Genomic DNA, 17,246 nt, shown 5'->3' with positions numbered 1-17,246 from the left:
GGCAGAATACAACATCATTAGTAACCTTTATTGAAAGAGAAATAGAAAATGTAGAACAAAGCAGTTTCTTGCACTCATGTTGGGTAACACTTTACTCATCTGTAAATTTCACTTCCTGTAACTCTATTTAGTGTGTTAGAGCTAAGATCATAAGTTCATGTCATGACGGACCTCTTAACACGAATATGTGCTTTAAATGACCTAAATAGATTTTTTTCTAAAACAAAAATGTTTTTTTGAGTTGTGTATATATCAGTAGCCTATCTAAAATTATTCCAACAAAACATTGCTTCTTTAGTACAGTGTGGGAGCAAAAAACATTTGCATGATTGCTGTGTGCTAACATCATCTCACAGCTGACACCATTATGATTCAAATGAGTAAAAGACACCTGGTTTGTAAAGGTAATGAAACATTACAACATTAAATAACCAAATGTAAACTATAATAAACGTTTTTATAATATATATATTTTTTTATTTATGTACATCATAATATACAAACAAACTTGTACATAAATACTCTAATGCACCAAAAAGTAAGGCTAAAACATTTAAAAATATGATTGAAAAAACATCTTGCATCTGAAGACAGAAGAGACCATATTAAATATGCCAATCATAAATTAAATGAATAGAAATGATTCCAAATTTAAAACAATCTCCACTTGACTTTTCTATTACATGTTTGAATACATATTCTTTTTGGTTCAAATTACTTAATCGTTTTCTAAAATTGCACCTGAGCAGTGACGATAGAAATTTGAATATTACTCACAAAGGCACAACATGTGCAATTTGACAAACATACATGCGATGGTTATAAGACGGCACTAGGCAAGAATATTTTGGGGCTCCTAGCTAACAAATCTATCAACCCCTTTTACCATTAAGGATTTAAAATGTTTCAATCAAAAGGTATGAAAAAAACAGAGTCAAAGCGCAGTCCAATACACACTCTCTGCTATAGACCTCAGAAAATGATCAAATCAGTAACCTGAAGCAGAAACTGCTTAAAGCTCAAAACAAAGGCAACAGAGCAGAAATAAAAGAGTCCTTTGCATAATTTATCAAAAGGCAATAGCGATACACCCCTGAATGAAAGAGAGTCTCCTCACCCCGAAGAGTTGTGCAGTTGAGAAGTCTCATTCCGAGTGTATTGGTTAACATGGAATGCATTCTACAAGAACTACATGTTTCCTGAGCTATTTGAGCACTTGAGAAAACCACGCATATTATACCTCAAATATCTTCTAAAGCAGCAACACTGAAAGAACACTTGGTGGTAAGACAGAACATTACTGGTGTATTTCAGAGATTGAAAGCAGCAACACTGTTAGAGCTTGACACTGCCACAGCAATAAAAGGCCTCTTTATAAAACATACAAAAATAAAAGACATCAGTGATGTGGAGATTGTATTCAGCATTTGGTGGAGCGGAGTTTACGAAACAGGTGACCATATGAAACTCTGTCGACTAGATGCCTTAAGAAAAAACTATTCTTCATTGGCATCAGCTAAAATACTCAACATTTAAAACAAACTACCACAAAATGATGTCTCTTTGGCAGCTGTGTTACACAATCTCTGTCCTTTGGTTACTATTTTATTTATTTATTTAGAACTACATTAAAAGTCTGCCCACAAACAAACTTGATCTGACAGTGTGTGAATGTTCATCAGTGCTGTTTGAACGTGAGAAGAAAGATGTTCAGTTGACATCTTGTATTTTTGCTACATTATGCTTGCAATGTTTGAATGACAAACTGTGAGTTAACAAGAAACAACATTAAAATGACACTGTCAGTGGGAGGCAATGAATTAAAACTGTGTAGAAGCCCTTTATAGCTTTACAGAAAGTGGATCCATGAGACCATCTCAAGACTTGAGAAAGGTGAGCTAAAGCGTGAACAAATAGAAGAGGGAAAACAAGAAAGTGTGAAGAGTGAATATGAGGTGATGAGAAACCAGCCGGGGTTTTTCAGTCTGTGAAGTTGGATCAAGAGCTGTGCTGGTACTGCGACGTGGGCTGGAGTTTGGTGACCTGACCGATGCCTTTGGTAACTCCCTCTCTGAAGAGCAGCTTGGCACCCACCTTCAAGTACTCTGGGTGTTTAAGGAACCTGAATCGTACCACGGCTTTCTCACCTGTGCGGAGCTCATCCTGACGGAAGATTTATGGGAGACAGAACAAAGGCAGATAAATAGATGTTAGCTGACCATCAAAGGAAAACTAGATTAAAACTAGTGCTGTCAATCGATATATTTTTTAAATCTGATAAATCACAATTTTTAAATCACGATTAATCGCACATAATATTCATGTTTTGAAATATACTTTTACATTCTCATGATTTCACATTTAATCTCCAAATTAATGTAGAAACATTTAACAACGCACTAATGAATTCCAACATTCTTATATGAGTAAAGCAACTAATGTCTCCATTAAATTGATGATTTCTTCTTTATTTTAATATTAATTATGGCCATTTAACAGTATAATTGAGAGTTCTCATGTCAATTGACTGAATTTCTCAAACACTTTACAGTCTTTAATAATAAATTGTAAAATAAATACAGAAGTCTCATTAAAGCTACAAAACAAATTGAATTTCTATTTTCTTTTGTTCTTTTATTAACATTAGTGAAAGCAGTAGGTTTAAGAATGAGGCCCCTTTAAGAGCTGCTGCACGCAGATCTGACACCCTTTCCCATTTTCACAACTCTTTGCATTAATTTAGGATTTTATTTAACAGGTTGAAATCTGTACTTACGAAAATGCTAGTCAAAACAGGCTTTCTGGCATAATCTTGTTTGTTGTTGTTCATTCAAGCACAAAAGAGAACTTAACACTGGTGGGTTCATGTCTGACAGAGATTCACTGACGCAGACTTTAGCCTGTGACTGTATAGACCAGACGGGACCGCTGTCGCATTGTGTTGTTCCACAGCTAGAAGCTGTCTATCTACTCAGAACGCGTCAAAGCAACTGTTTCAAATCGTGCTTAAATGGTTTAAAGCCCTTTACATGAATAAGAGCGTGATTATATAATGTAACGCTAGAGAAAGGATGACAAAATAAACGGATGCTGCGTTAATTGTGTACAATATTTTAATCAGTTAATCTGAAAAATTTGTTTTTTTTCAGGAAACCTCCCCTTTCAGCTATATTGTACCTCACTGTCATTTTGAAAAAAATGCAAATAAAATGGGCTTGAACGCAGTGAGAAGAAGAGCCATTAAAAACCGGCGAAGGTTTCCTACCATGGGAGACGTTCGCTCCAATCACAAGGTGCTGTCATGAATAATTAGGGAAATGTCTTCTCATTGGTCAAGAAAACATTATTAATCATGAAAAATAATGAGACACTGATGTGTCACATCCTTTGACATTGGCCAGACAAGGATGTTAAACACAGAAGGCAAAAATAGTGCAAAAAAGCTAGAAATTAAATAGTGTTCTCTGCTGTAATAACTTTTCGTGGCTCTTTACATTTAAATTTATGCATTTGGCAGACGCTTTTATCCAAAGCGACTTACATTGCATTATCCTAAACATTTATACATAGGTATTTGTAGTCCCCTGGGATCGAACCCACAACCTTGCGTTGTTAACGCAATGCTCTTAAAACTGAGCTACAGGAAGGCTTTAAAACTCACCTTTCCGTGCAGAGCTTCAACTCTTGCCGTCTGCCTAACGTTGCCCACGTGGACAGTCACCTGGAAGCCCTTATGGAAGGTTTTAGCATGAAAGAGTAAAATGATCTCTGCCTCAAACCTCCAGCAAATAGTGGGGTTCATCTCTGGACTCACCATCACCATACCCTGCAATGTAGTAGAAAGAAAACTCAGATTTCAGAATCATATAATTCACCTAAATCTGCCATAAATATCATTGCTACTTAACAGTGTGGACGAACCTTTCGTAACAGTGAGCGGTCAAAATCGCCCAATGCCAGCGTAGCTGCCTGGCCGGCTCTGAGCACCCTACAGCCAGAACGGTTCCTCTGGATACTGCAGACTGTCAGCTCCTGAAACTTTCCATCATCTGTGGGTCCAACCACCAAGTGCTCCCCTTCACGGCAGATCCCGCTGCACATAACCCATTGTGATTACACACCAATGTCAGTTTTCACCACGGTTCATATGGAGCAGATGAAGAGAAAGATGTACCTGGAAAGAGTTCCACCAACTACTATGCCTACATCTGGAACTGTATAAATCTCATCAATCTACAGGATCACAAAACACACAAATAGAGGACCAGTTCAGCTTAAATTAAAATCGCTCCATGACTTTCTTTTGTACAACACGAAAGATGCAGAATGAGATGGACCTGGATGTGGATTCCATGAAAATGGAAAACTGTACCTGAAACTCGGGTAGCTGTTGCATGAGCTCTTCTTGTTCCTTGCTGTTGCTGAGTGGAGGTAGGATGTTAAAAAAGACCTTCAACAAATCGAGACTCTCGCCTGATACACTAGACAGGGTGAAGATCGGTGTGATGCTGCAAAATCACAACAAAACATTACAGAAATTATTCTTTTGTGATGGCAAAGTTAACTTTGGTTTGTTGTTGATGGGCTGTTTAAAAGATGCACCTAGGCGACTGGGCAAACTTCTGGGCGGCAGTGACAGCATCATCTGTAGTAGCTACCAACATGGGCACCTTGTTGCATCCGGGCTGTTTGAGAATGCGCTCGAGTTGTCGGACCGTGCGCTCCACTGTGTTCTTGGTGCACAGGTCCACTTTACTCACCACGATGAAGATGGGCACCTTCAATGCCATAGCCAGACCCAAGTGCTCCCGTGTTGTACCCGCTGAGAAAACAGTGCAAGATCAGCTTTGTAAGAGGAGAAATGGAGGGTGCAAACTTGATAATCTGATTCCTGTGGCATTTAAGTCATCAGGATTGGATGGTTGCATACGTCAACCTCTGATTCAGAATAAACATCAATGGATGACCCTCCAGCTGTGTACGGTTCATCTGATGCACAATGACCACAATAATGTCAAGACAGAGCTGGTGAAAAACATTTAGTCTAGAAAACCTAGTTTAGAAGGTGCCAGGCAGTTACAAAGACCAACTGTCTGTAAAATATTTGGGACGTGTTACCTCTGGATTAGCAAAAAATCTGACCACAAAGTCATTCTGATGTTTTGTCTACAAACATCAATGGTCAAAAGTCTGGCAAAATGAAACCAACTTCTATAGGCTTTCTGGTGACCGCTGACGTTTGACATAGCATAACAAAAATCCTCAAGTTATAGGGATAGTATCTGTATAAATTGCATTGTTCTGATGAACACGGAGAAAGATATTTGAACAATGCTTATAACAAAACAGTTCTTGGACCCCATAGTAGGAAAATGTCTTCATAATTATTTCAAATATAACATTTTGAAGAATGTGGGAAGAAAACAGTTCTAGGACACTTTTGACTACCATTGTCATTTTTTCTACTATGGTAGTCAATTGGGTCCAACAAGCATCCGTCCAAATATCTTTCCTTATGATCAACCACACAAATAAATGTATATTGTTTTGGAACAACTAGAGAGTGAGTAATTCATGACAAAATGTTTAGGTGAACTATCCCTTTAATCTATTCTAACAAAACAACAAGCACCAAAACAGTAACAGTTTGTTAGTGAAAGTGCGGAGGTGACTAACATGGCTCTTGTCTGTGAGCTGTACAAATGGGCCATTCACATGGTACACGGTGAGCGTTGGAATTGCGGTGCTGGCGCTCTCAAAAAGAAAAGATCATTTTATCTTTAATTGCGCCTGCTGTAAAGAGCTGTGCCCGTGGAAGTGGCAGGATTTTGGGTGCACGAGCATGGCTTGCGCACCGCCACCGCTCCGCTAACGAAACCGTCCGCATATTGTCGCTTTCCGCGTGTTTCCCCTCGTACCGTTTGAATGGCCCATAAGACAGTGTGGATGCAGTAGTCTGAGTGTAATAACGTTATATGATATGTAAACAGATGAATACAGTACGTGAATGGATGCAAATGTAAAAACTTTCACATAGTTTCTGTTTAGACAATTATAGGAAAGCCAACAATAGGCTGATGTGCTGGACTATCTTAAAAGGTGCAGATGGGTGTATTTTAACAAAAAAGGTATTGGGTTAAAGGTAAAGCATGGTGTTCCTTTGCCCTGGCTCAGACCTGATCACAATGTGCCTAGGCTTACTTATGTAAGTGTGTGATGAGCTTTGAAAGCTCATTTGACAGCCAAATGTGCTGTGCTTCAATGTGTACACACGTGTGTTTTTAAAAGGAACACACCCCTCCCACATCAGCTGATTCACACATTTAGAGCATGAAAATAAACTCTCCAGGTCACGTCCAGCTGAGATGTGCCTGTGTGGCGGTGCAGTCTGTCCAAAGTCCGCCCATCATTTGAGGTTAATGATTGGTGGACAGCCTGGGTCTGTGTTTGCATGGATTTGTGCATGGAAAAACCATAACACTGATTCCATGCCACTCTGTTCCCCCTTAACATCCTTCTGTTGCATAATATAGACCGGTGTAGAGTTTGGGGTTTCGCGTTTCCCTTTAAAGACGCGTGTGACCCACTCGCCTAAACATCTCCTATTTCTGGCACTGTTTCCCCCACCAAAACACAACACTGTGACACAGGGATATGTTACAGGAACACCTCCGCAAAACCAAAGTTGAGATACAATTCAGCAAAATCTCTCAAGCTGAAATACATTGAGTTGGTTATATATTTTATATGGTTAACTGGGAGTATAAAACAATACCAGACCAGTTATCATGTTAAATGATAACTGCTACACATAGTCAGTCATCAAAACACAATATTAGAATCTCGAATCGTTTATCTGTAGCTTTCTGCATGTTACCCTCATATGGGAGAAATCATAACAGGAGACTTAACTGTCCGATGATGTAACTAACATTCGTCACAAGACTGACATGTCTCAGGTTTCTAAGCCCTATCCTGTCATTCAGGACCGTCTCGCTCCCTAACTGATCACTAACACTCAACAAGCGCAGTCCTCGGTTATTTTAAGGTGTGGAAGACATGAGGAATGAGGGTAATACAGCCATGAAAACAGCTGATTTACTGCACCATAATAAACATGAACTGATCAAATCAAACATTACAAGGTTTCATTGTTTCCTGTTATTCAGAAGGGAGCTGCATAAATACGATCTCAAGCCTCCCATAAACACTCACCAATGCCGGTGTTTGCACTGACAACAAGCATGGCAAAGTCTGGACAGTAGCTGGTTAAGCCGAAGATGGTGGTCTTCAGGTATTTGTGGTGGCCTGCCAGATCAATAAAGGTGATCATTTTGGACGCGTTCTCACAGATCTCCTCTGCTGTCCGGGAATCGCTGTAATTCACTATCTGTGGTCAGATCAGACATTGAATGTTAACCGTCATGCTAAGGGCAACCAAATACCAGACATCTTATTTTGTGTGAGAATCGGTTGTGAACATTTTTAAGAACTTCAAATGTCTTTGAAGCTATCGCCACTAAATTTAGCACACAGATATTCTTATTTTTATACATTTCCTTCAGAAGATATCCATTCACCCACTGCAGTCATTTTGGATAATATTAAGTGTATGCAAAGTGAAAGATAAAATAGTAGAGGTGTAACGATACAACGCTGCCATGGATCTGTTCATACGACGGTTTTGGAACCACGGTTCGGTTTGGTTCGATGTAAGGCCAGGGTTCATGCCATGGCACAAGCAATGCTCCGGAACACTAGAATCACTTTAACTTAATAATAACAACAACAATTTAACTTGTTTACTTGAACTAAATTGACTTTAGTTTTATATATTTTTAGAGCAGTAAGCCTCAGTAAACACTAAATAACACTAATGTAAACTTAAACTTGTCAGAACAGGGCTCTAGCCTAACACTTAAGAGAGGTGGCACTGGTGCTACCATGTTATTCAGTTGGTGGCACCAGCCTTTAATTTAATAGCAACAGAGCCATGGGGTGAGGTAAGAAAAAAGAATCAATAAAACTTAATTGAATTGTAATTAAATATATTAATAAATCAATTAGATATTAATACAAATCATTGTTTATGATTGAATTATTTGATTGTATATGTAAACTCTCAACACTTTTCCATATTTAAAGCACATATTTCTTATAGCTTCTTTCTTCATTTATTTGTTGTGAACAACTACTATTAGAGTACACAATTCCTTTAATATCAGTGAGTGTTTTTCGGGCCCGTGCTTTGTTGTTTGATAAACACTATAAACAGATATCATTATTATGCTGCTGCCCCTTTAAGAGCTTATGCAATATACTGGTTTGGTTACGAAACTAAATACCTTTACAAGGTTTCTTTTTAATATGTGAATTTTTACGTTATCTTGTGTTTAAATGTCCGTTTCAGAGTAAGAAAGAGAACTTTGTTTAGTATTTTGTGCTCTTACTCTCTAGGCGCGCGCATTTCTCCTATCTTCTATCGATAGCGACTTACAAATAAATAGTATTTGAATGTGCTTTTGTGATTTGCAGAAAAAAGTACTGACAGCAGTGTATTTTTGGAAAGTCGCGTGACTGTTTTCAACATTGATATCACTTAGACGCTTTTAAGGAGAATTACTTACTGAATATGAATTTGTTGTTTCTTTCAATCTATGTGCATTCTGGCCATTAACAATGCACTGTCATCACATTATTGAGCACGATCAAAAGTTGCTGCGCTGCTGTTTCAGTTTGCGAAGTGATATGCTCTAACCTTTGCAAGGAAAAGGGCGCTCATCAAGTGAAACTGACACATGTGATGGGGTGGGGGTTTGCGAAACTCCTACGGCGTATCGCGGATCATTCAGTTCGGTTTCTAATATCGTTACACCCCTTAAAAATTATGAGCAAATTACTATTGTTTTAATATATTGTAAAGCTGTTTTGATTTCTTTGGATTTATTCCTCTAGACAAAGTGGGTTAAAGAAAGAATTTCATCAAAGTGTAACAAAAGCTACCCTACAGGCTTGGATTACTGACCTCTCCTTTGCTGTCAAAGCCCAAAATCTCAAAGCTGATACTAGACGTTCTTCCCGTCTGGATTTCATGAAGGTGTCTGAACAGGTTAAGTCTCGCTCGGCCACGGCCATTGTCCAGCTCTCCTTGTGTAAGCACACCAAGTAGAGTTGACTTTCCTGAGTCCACATTACCCAGCACAGCTACCCGCAGATCTAAGAACTGTTAATGAATGGAAGAAAGGATTGAGTCAACATATGCTTAGTCTCAGTCTCAGATGGTACTCCCAGTCTCTTCACTAACCATAATTTACAATGGACAAAAAAAAAACTTACAATCTTGAAGCGTTCAAAGGTAAAAGCACAAAGGTTTTGAAACATCAAATCGTTTGAATGAACCATCAATTGACTTTTAATGTTGCTCTTTTATGATGATTTTATAATCTGATCCTCTTGCCTCTTAGCAACATGTAAAGGGAAAACTGTGATTAAAAAACTTGATCTTCCTGTGGGTGGTTCTGGACCAGTATAAGCTGAAATAAGATACTTTCTAGCCTTGACTACCATACACTTAGATAATGTAAAACATTATGACACATAATGACACACGTAACATGTTAAAAGTGTTATCTGAGCATCTGAATTATTCACCTGTTGATCATCTGGTACTTTCCTAATGAGGACCTCAGCTATTTTGTGTTGATCATCAGAGTCGTAATCCACCTCTCTCTCTCTGAGAACTGTGATGTCAGCACCCACCCTGAACACAAACCAATCAAAAATGACAAATTATTTCAATTCAAGAGGTAGCGATATACAATCATCTAAATTGGCCATTAGAGTTCAACATCATTCAACAAACAAACAAACCTCTGTCTCTTATCATCATTCTCTATGAATAGCTCATCCCTTAAATTAGATGGCATCCATTTTATAATAAATGTATAAAATACAGCTTTCCTGCAGCTCAGTGGTAAGAGCATGGCGTTAACGACTCAATGATGTGGGTTCGATCCCAGGGGATTGCACAAGACCATGTATAAATGTATAGGATATTGCAATGGAAGTCGTTTTGGATAAAAGCGGCTGCCAATTTCATAAATGTAAATATAAAGCTAGTATAATATAACGGTCCAGTAATAAATGAATATTCTGGTTCTATAGACGCTTATGTTTACAGTAAAATGAATGCTCATACTTCTCAGCCATCCTGCGGAGAGTTCGGAGAGAGGCTTTCATGTCGTCATCTGACAGGCCCACCAGCAGCCCATTGTCCTCCACACCAATCTGATACACAGCCTCTCCTCTGCCCTCCTGTAACCTCCATTTCATCTGTGTGGCCAGATGCTCAAAGCGGTACTCTGTGGGGTTTATCAGCTTTAGCTAAGTTACAGAAAATAAAACAAGGAGCTTTAGAACACAGAGTGATCAGTTGAAATCGGAGCATGAGCAGTACAAATGTAAGGTTTCAATAATGACGGGCGTGCCTGTGATGTGCACTTAATGCACTGTTGCTGTGTTTGCATGCCAAATATGACATATTTGCTTATAATGCTTGCGTTTGTAAGCTGCTTAAGTGTTGGCTAAATGAATTCATGAAAAAGGACACCAGCTGTGGGATAAAAATAGTTCAGTTCATCTGATGAAGTGTACATTTACAGAAGTGTCTTCACTCGGGCCAAGCTCTAACGCAGTTATATATCCAGTATATAAATGATTTTTTCCCAATATTTTATTAAAAAATGTATATTTTATATTTACTCTAGTAAAGTTCTGATGTCCATATTCTTATAAATCAGGTTAAAAACTGTTAAAAACTGTTGAATTCAAGACTTAAATGCTTAAAATGAGTTATGTTGACATTTGTTACCTTATATTTGTTTCAGTTATGTTTTTTTTCCACATTTTTTGGTATTTAAGACGATTTACAAACATGAAAAAAATGTGTGTCCAGATTCATCATTTAATGTCCCCTTGAACCGGAAGTTGCGATCATTTTACCTTCTTGTATTCTGACACATTTTCAAGTGAAAAGGAATAGACTTTGTGCTAAAGCATAGCGACAAACTTCCCTTGTCGCCAGAAGTCATGATGTCAGTTTCCGCACCGAGCAAGAAGTCAGTGTTTACAAGATGTCTTCAAGATCTGCCAAATGGAACCATTAATGATGTACACCATTTTGTTGATACCTGATCTCCTGCTCCAACAAGATAGCGGGACAAAGGATTCAAGCTTCATATATAGAGTTATATCCACAACTACGGGATAAATAGATTAATCTAATGTGGTGTTCCGACAGCTAACGTTAGTGGCTAATTACGTACTAATTTAAGAGTTATATTAAACATGAATTACCTTTGCTAAATCCCCCGGAACATTAGAAACACTGTGTTGTTAGAGCAACAAGATTATGACTGTTGGTTTATAAGTCCTAGCTACACCGTACACTCAAACTGTGAGGTTTCTTAGCTTTCCTCATGGATCTGTAGCACAATGACTTCACCTGAGCCCTGATCTTTATTAGAAACTAAGAAGGGAGAAAGATAATACATTTGAAAATTCTATAATAACGTTACACTAAAAATAAACACTTCGGTAACTAGCTAAGCCACTAACATTAGCTGTTGGCACACCACATTAGATCACACTATGTATCCTTATACTTGTGGATATAATTCGATATATAGAGCTTAAATCCTTTGTCCCGCTTGCCTGTTGAAGCAGGAGACCAGGCATCAACGATGTACATCGTTAATGCTTATATTTGGCTGATCTTTAAGACAGCTTGTAAACACTGACATTTTGTGCGGTGCGAGTGAAAACCGGAAACTGAGATCCCGACTTCTGGCAACAGCGGAAGTTTGTCGCTACGCTTGTGCACAGGGCATATTTCAAAGGATACAATTAGTGGGCGTGGCTTGTGTTTTACACTTCTAATTGACAGCTGTTGCATTGATTTTAAAATGAAGCTGACAGCAGACTGACAGTTGAAGGGGAGGAGTTAACGGATGCTCCGGCCATATTCCGATTTTAACTGAAGATTATGAGGGTACGTGGATTTTAAAAAGAAGATGAGCCACATTGATAAGCTATTTACTATAAACGCTACTATATTTCATTAAAAATAAGAATTGTCATTTTTAATTTCACTGGGACTTTAAGGATTATTTATAACAAAATGAGAAAGGGCTCTATGCAAGCGTGACTCCCGCGTTAAATGCAAGAACCATCGGCAGTTTCCGTTTGGGCAGACTTAATGCAGAGAGAAATGGGAAACTGAGAAACTAGTTAAATTAAGCAGATGCTTTACATTGCGGCACACCGCAGTGGAATAAAGAAGAGACGTTCTACCGCATTGAATGTTATATGCACATGTAAACTCACGAAAGTATCATTTCAAATAAGGTAGAATAGCACAGCATCTGCTAAACTTAACTATTTTTCTCAGTTTCCCATTTCTCTTTATGTCTCCCCAACTGGAAACTGCAGAGAGTTCTCCCTTACGAGGAAGTAACTCATGCATATAGCCCATAGCACAGTTGTACCCAATGACATACTAAACATTTATAAAGACGTTAACTTCACCTTGTATTCAATGTTTCCCTCTTCAACCTAAAACAAAAGACAGAACAGAGTTGTTTGTGAATAGAGCTCAAAAGCTACACAGCTTAGTATTATTCACAGGCACAAAAACGTTTGCTTCCATCAGAACAGAAGAAAAACACAGTCAGTGAATCAGATGGGTCGTTCAAAACCACATAACCAGTTAAATGACTATAAGGAAACAAATGAATTAGGCATTCAGTCATCTATCCCCGCCTTCATTTCACATATTTACAAACACAGCTGTTGTCTTGCGTCAAATTGTGAAAAACAAACACGCATAGCAACGACCAGCCAACCAAAAAACAGTCCTTACAATGTTAATGACATTTCAAACAGCGTCAGTGCTATGACGAAGTAAAGTTGTATATTTTTTAAAACATCTGTCACATCACAGGACTAATAGATAAAAAAATCCCAACAACCGTATTAGATGAAAGTACCTATATAAATGAATACATCATGTATTATAAACCAATAAAACATTTGTTATATATAAAATAAAAGTCGATGTATTGTCTAGATTAGAAGGGGTTGTAAGTTATTTAGTTCGACTCACCTCTGGCGGTAGATAAGGCGGGTGGTTATTGCTTGCTTTGGGATACCGGGCTGAGCGGTTTTTACACTTTTTACTATTTTTCGTGGATTTTCGGCTGGCAAGCCCTACAGCCCCATGATTTGCTCCATGAGAGCTGGACCTTTGTGTGGAAAGGCTCCCGAATAGATCCGATACCCGCGTATCCATTCTGCTTCAAACTCTGAAATAATAAAAGACTGACTGATAAACTAATAAGGTAACTTACATATCCTACGTCATTCACTCCATTGCATTCATGATGAGGTCATTTTAAAAATAAAGCTAAGTGAAGAGAAACATTATTTATAAGCTCCAGCCGGCAGGGCTCAACCCCCCAACCCGCTCAAAACAAAAACAACTCGATGTCCGGTTCAAGTTTGCATAAGTGCGACGACTTCTTCTTCTTCTTCTTTTTGGTTGTATGCCGGAAAGCAGTAGCACTAACTTTAAAGGCGCATTATCGCCACCTATTGTGTTGGAGTGTGGACCAGAACTTTCCCCCTTTTTAAATATTAACAAAATGTTTAAATACAAAACACACACACACACACATATATTTATATATATATATATGTATGTATATATTTATATTAAAAACTCCTGTATTCTCTTATTCCGGAAGAGCGTCACGCAAACGTTCTGTTCATAACGTCATGCCAAGAGGGAAAGTAAATAAATAAACAAACAAATGTGTGGTGTATATTATAGAGACTACAAAATAATTTAATCATTAGTCAAACATTTGTGAAAAATATCATCGTGTCCACTTGGAAAAGAATCCGACTTCTTCAGTACAGTTTGTGAATGGAAAACGGAAGTTATTCTCACTAATGAATATTCATCTTTTAGGCCTGTTGCAACCGCTGTGTAATGTTACATGACTACATAACTGAAGCAAACCATTGCACTTGGTTTGCGTCAGCTTTGTTATGTAAGACACAATTATCAAGAAAAACTTTTCTATAATATTTTATTTATGAAATACCATACAAATACTTTATAAAATACTGGTAAATATTTAAGTTTACTTTTTTATTTAAAATATTGTTGCTTCGTTCTTTTATAATTTGGTATCTAGAATATATATTTATATCTGTGTGTGTGTGTGTGTGTGTGTCAGAAGTTGTTGAAGCATTTCAAATTCATTGTTACTGATTATATTTACATCATTGACATACAAAGCATTGCATATAAAATAAATAATAAAATAAATAAAATATAAAGAAATAAAATAGAAAAATAACAATTTTATAATAAAAAATGTCTAGATATATTTATGTATCAGGTTTATTTAAAAAAACTGCATGAAATGCATCTGTTTGATATAAACTAAAAATAATGAGCGGAAATAATTGTAAGATGTTAACTTTATGACATTAAGAATTATTATTACATGTTATTATGCTTAACAACTAATAATTAAATGTTCATAATGTGCGTTGTTTCAAAACATCTTTACAGGAGAAAATGAGAAAAATAGAAAAACACAAAAAAAGGTAAAGCACAGCACAGCACATAGCATGGTGTTTAGAGCAACCAACATCATGGTAAATAATATCTAATAAATGGAGTCTCCCGATGGTTTATTTAGGATATTATGCATTAAGTGAATGCTTGGCTGAAAAGATGTCTAAATTGGGAAAGTGTCTGACCCACGAATAGTATTGGGAAGGCTATTTCAGAGTTTAGGTCCTACATGGTTAGCACCTAATAAACTAGTTATAACAATCAAGCATTTATAATAATAACTGCTTGTTTTTTAAATTAATATTAATCATACATAATTAAATCATAATAGATGTTTTACCAAGAGGCTTATAACAAACCAAACAAGAATAGAATTTGACTTGAATCAGTCATATACAGAGAGTATTTCACTGGCAAGTGTTATCCAGGAAACCGAGTCAAATAGCCAAAAAGAACTTGTTTTTCCCTGAGGTTGGAATGTGCAGCTTGACTGTTTCCTCTCAGTAGAAGAGCACACTGGGGAATGTAAAAGTGAGAAGTGATTTCTCCTTCACTATCAGTAAAAAATGGACAAATCAAGTGGCTGGTTTTTCTTTTTGATCTGTTTTGTATGTTTATCTCAAACGGCAAATGGTGTTATCATGGAGAAACTGGCTTACAAAAAGATTTGTGCAGACAAGGATTGTTCATGTGAGTTTACTCTATGACTGATGTTTCTGTGTTTATTTTTAGGTGGAATACCTAAATATGCAAAAGGAATGAGTTTATACATAATACTAAACTACGAGGCAGGATTGTGGTCATAGTAAATAGAATATTTGTGAGATTGCTGTCACATTATGAATGAGGTACAGTTGTTGATAATATGTTTAAGATTTTAAGTGCAATCACTGTGTTTTATCAAACTGGTTTTGAACACCTAAAAATTGAATTCCTAAATTATATTTCTCAGATTATATAGGCCTTATCTAAATAAAGCGTGACAAATAGCTTTACATATTTGTGATTGTTAGGTTATCCGAAACAAATGTTTTTTTAGATAACTTTGTCTAAATGCTTATTTATGACAAAATGGTCACTGTATGTGTTATTTAGATGTGATTTCAATGGCCAAAGCTCTTGATGACTACATCGCTTCAGACTGCAGATACATAAACCTGAGAAGAGGCCATCTGATCTATGTGTATTCTAAACTCAAACCTGTAGAGGGAGCTGGAGTCTTCTGGTCTGGAAGTGTAAGTGACTGCAAAAAGTATTTTTCTTTAAACTAATAATCTGAAAGTAAGGATTGGTTTCTCAGTTGAACAAAAGGAAAAACAGGAATCATGTCAGCATCTCTCTTTAAGGTATATGGTGATCGTTATGTTGACCAGATGGGACTCATTGGATATTTTCCTAGTAACTATGTAAATGAGACACACATATTTCAGAAAAAAACTGTTGAGATCCCAACTACAGTAAGTGCTGTGTCCAAATTTTTTCTTAAATGTCCTGAAAAAGCATTCACTTTTCTTTTCTTTATGTTTCTAGGACATTGACTTCATCTGCGATTAAAGACAACAACATGTACTATTCTCCTTTGCTTTGTTATTATTTTGTATAAAAATTACAAAAAATTCCCCTGGAAAATTACAGGATATAATGGTCTGTTTGAATACTGGATTCTGATTGGCTGGAAGGTGTGCATAAAAACAGTTTAATGCACGGGTGTGATTTTATTACATTTAAAATGATCTGATGAAAATAACTGTCATTTTGTAAACATCAATAAGAGGTTTAACTTGGCAAATGACCATGGTATAAGCGCGATAATCCCCGACTAGCTGTGTGTTAAAAGGGAAACTTTTTAAAAACTGAAATTTCTGGCAGCTGGGTGCAGCTAGGACACCAGAAATAAACTGCAAAAATAATAAGTTTCCCTGTAAAATTGCATGATTATGTATATGAACATGTTACATTACAAGTTTTTTCAACCATATTCCAAAAATACATTAAAAGAAAACCTGTAAAAAACAGTAAAAGTCTTTTTTTACATTTAACGTGGAAAATCTGAAAAAAATAACAGTGTACAGTATACATGTGTTTACCTCTGAAAACAGGTACCACTGCCCAAAAACCACAAACAAGGATTATTTAGTTTTTGTGTTGAAAATATATTTTATGTAACTTAATAGCTATCTTACACATTCATTCTTTAGTTAATCACCATTTCTCCTCTTTCATCTTCTGAATGTAAATAAATGTTCTTTAATAATTTACAGTATACACCAGAGGGCAGCACTGCATGCTTGTTTGTGGATCTACGTCTGCAATGTGCTTTGTACATTAACAGCAGTAAATTGAAGGTAATTAGCTTGAAATTCAATCTCTCTCTCTTTTATTTTTACCAATAGTGAGATTAATGAATGTCACCAAATTCAATTTGCTGTCTGGAATGGAGCTTTTGGAGTCAATGGAGACAAGCATTCAATTATTTACCGCAATGTATGCTACTACACCCTAACTTTATGTTTTGTATCTGGAATATAATTTCCCATTGCACTAAATAAACAAAGACAAGAATACTGTGAAAAAAAATAAAACATATCTGTCATTATTT

General features: G+C 36.8%; 2 protein-coding genes across 2 annotated transcripts; one reads left to right on the top strand and one right to left on the bottom strand.

Moving 5' to 3' along the window:
* Nucleotides 1-450: 450 nt before the first annotated feature.
* On the bottom strand, nt 451-13,570 carry gtpbp2a (GTP binding protein 2a). The gene is made up of 12 exons (XM_056760788.1): nt 13,163-13,570; nt 12,586-12,612; nt 10,199-10,383; nt 9,652-9,760; nt 9,026-9,223; nt 7,216-7,390; nt 4,603-4,822; nt 4,373-4,508; nt 4,175-4,233; nt 3,922-4,093; nt 3,662-3,826; nt 451-2,163 (listed from the first exon to the last, which is right to left on the bottom strand). Exons 1-12 carry the CDS (start codon nt 13,346-13,348, stop codon nt 1,999-2,001), a joined length of 1,797 nt encoding a protein of 598 aa, XP_056616766.1. The 5' UTR covers nt 13,349-13,570; the 3' UTR covers nt 451-1,998.
* Nucleotides 13,571-15,131: 1,561 nt separating this feature from the next.
* LOC130431650 (otoraplin-like) lies at nt 15,132-16,944 on the top strand. The gene is made up of 4 exons (XM_056760789.1): nt 15,132-15,337; nt 15,743-15,882; nt 15,994-16,104; nt 16,178-16,944. The coding sequence occupies exons 1-4, from the start codon at nt 15,214-15,216 to the stop codon at nt 16,199-16,201; spliced, it is 399 nt and encodes a 132-aa protein (XP_056616767.1). The 5' UTR covers nt 15,132-15,213; the 3' UTR covers nt 16,202-16,944.
* Nucleotides 16,945-17,246: the final 302 nt, after the last annotated feature.

This window comes from Triplophysa dalaica, chromosome 11 (genome assembly GCF_015846415.1).
Source record: "Triplophysa dalaica isolate WHDGS20190420 chromosome 11, ASM1584641v1, whole genome shotgun sequence".
NCBI classification, from domain to species: domain Eukaryota; kingdom Metazoa; phylum Chordata; class Actinopteri; order Cypriniformes; family Nemacheilidae; genus Triplophysa; species Triplophysa dalaica.
The sequence above is the reverse complement of the archived record's forward strand: the minus strand, read 5'-3'. Positions and strand labels throughout refer to the sequence as shown.

Bases quoted from the DNA above. Each gene is read 5' to 3' on its own strand.
- gtpbp2a (XM_056760788.1), bottom strand. From the start codon at position 13,348: ATGGATACGCGGGTATCGGATCTATTCGGGAGCCTTTCCACACAAAGG. The intron at 9,761-10,198 runs GTATGAGCATTC...GTTTGTGTTCAG, and splicing joins CTCCGCAGGATGGCTGAGAA to GGTGGGTGCTGACATCACAG. The intron at 2,164-3,661 runs GTGAGTTTTAAA...ATCTTCCGTCAG, and splicing joins TTGAAGCTCTGCACGGAAAG to GATGAGCTCCGCACAGGTGA.
- LOC130431650 (XM_056760789.1), top strand. From the start codon at position 15,214: ATGGACAAATCAAGTGGCTGGTTTTTCTTTTTGATCTGTTTTGTATGT. The intron at 15,338-15,742 runs GTGAGTTTACTC...TGTGTTATTTAG, and splicing joins TGCAGACAAGGATTGTTCAT to ATGTGATTTCAATGGCCAAA. The intron at 16,105-16,177 runs GTAAGTGCTGTG...TTATGTTTCTAG, and splicing joins CTGTTGAGATCCCAACTACA to GACATTGACTTCATCTGCGA.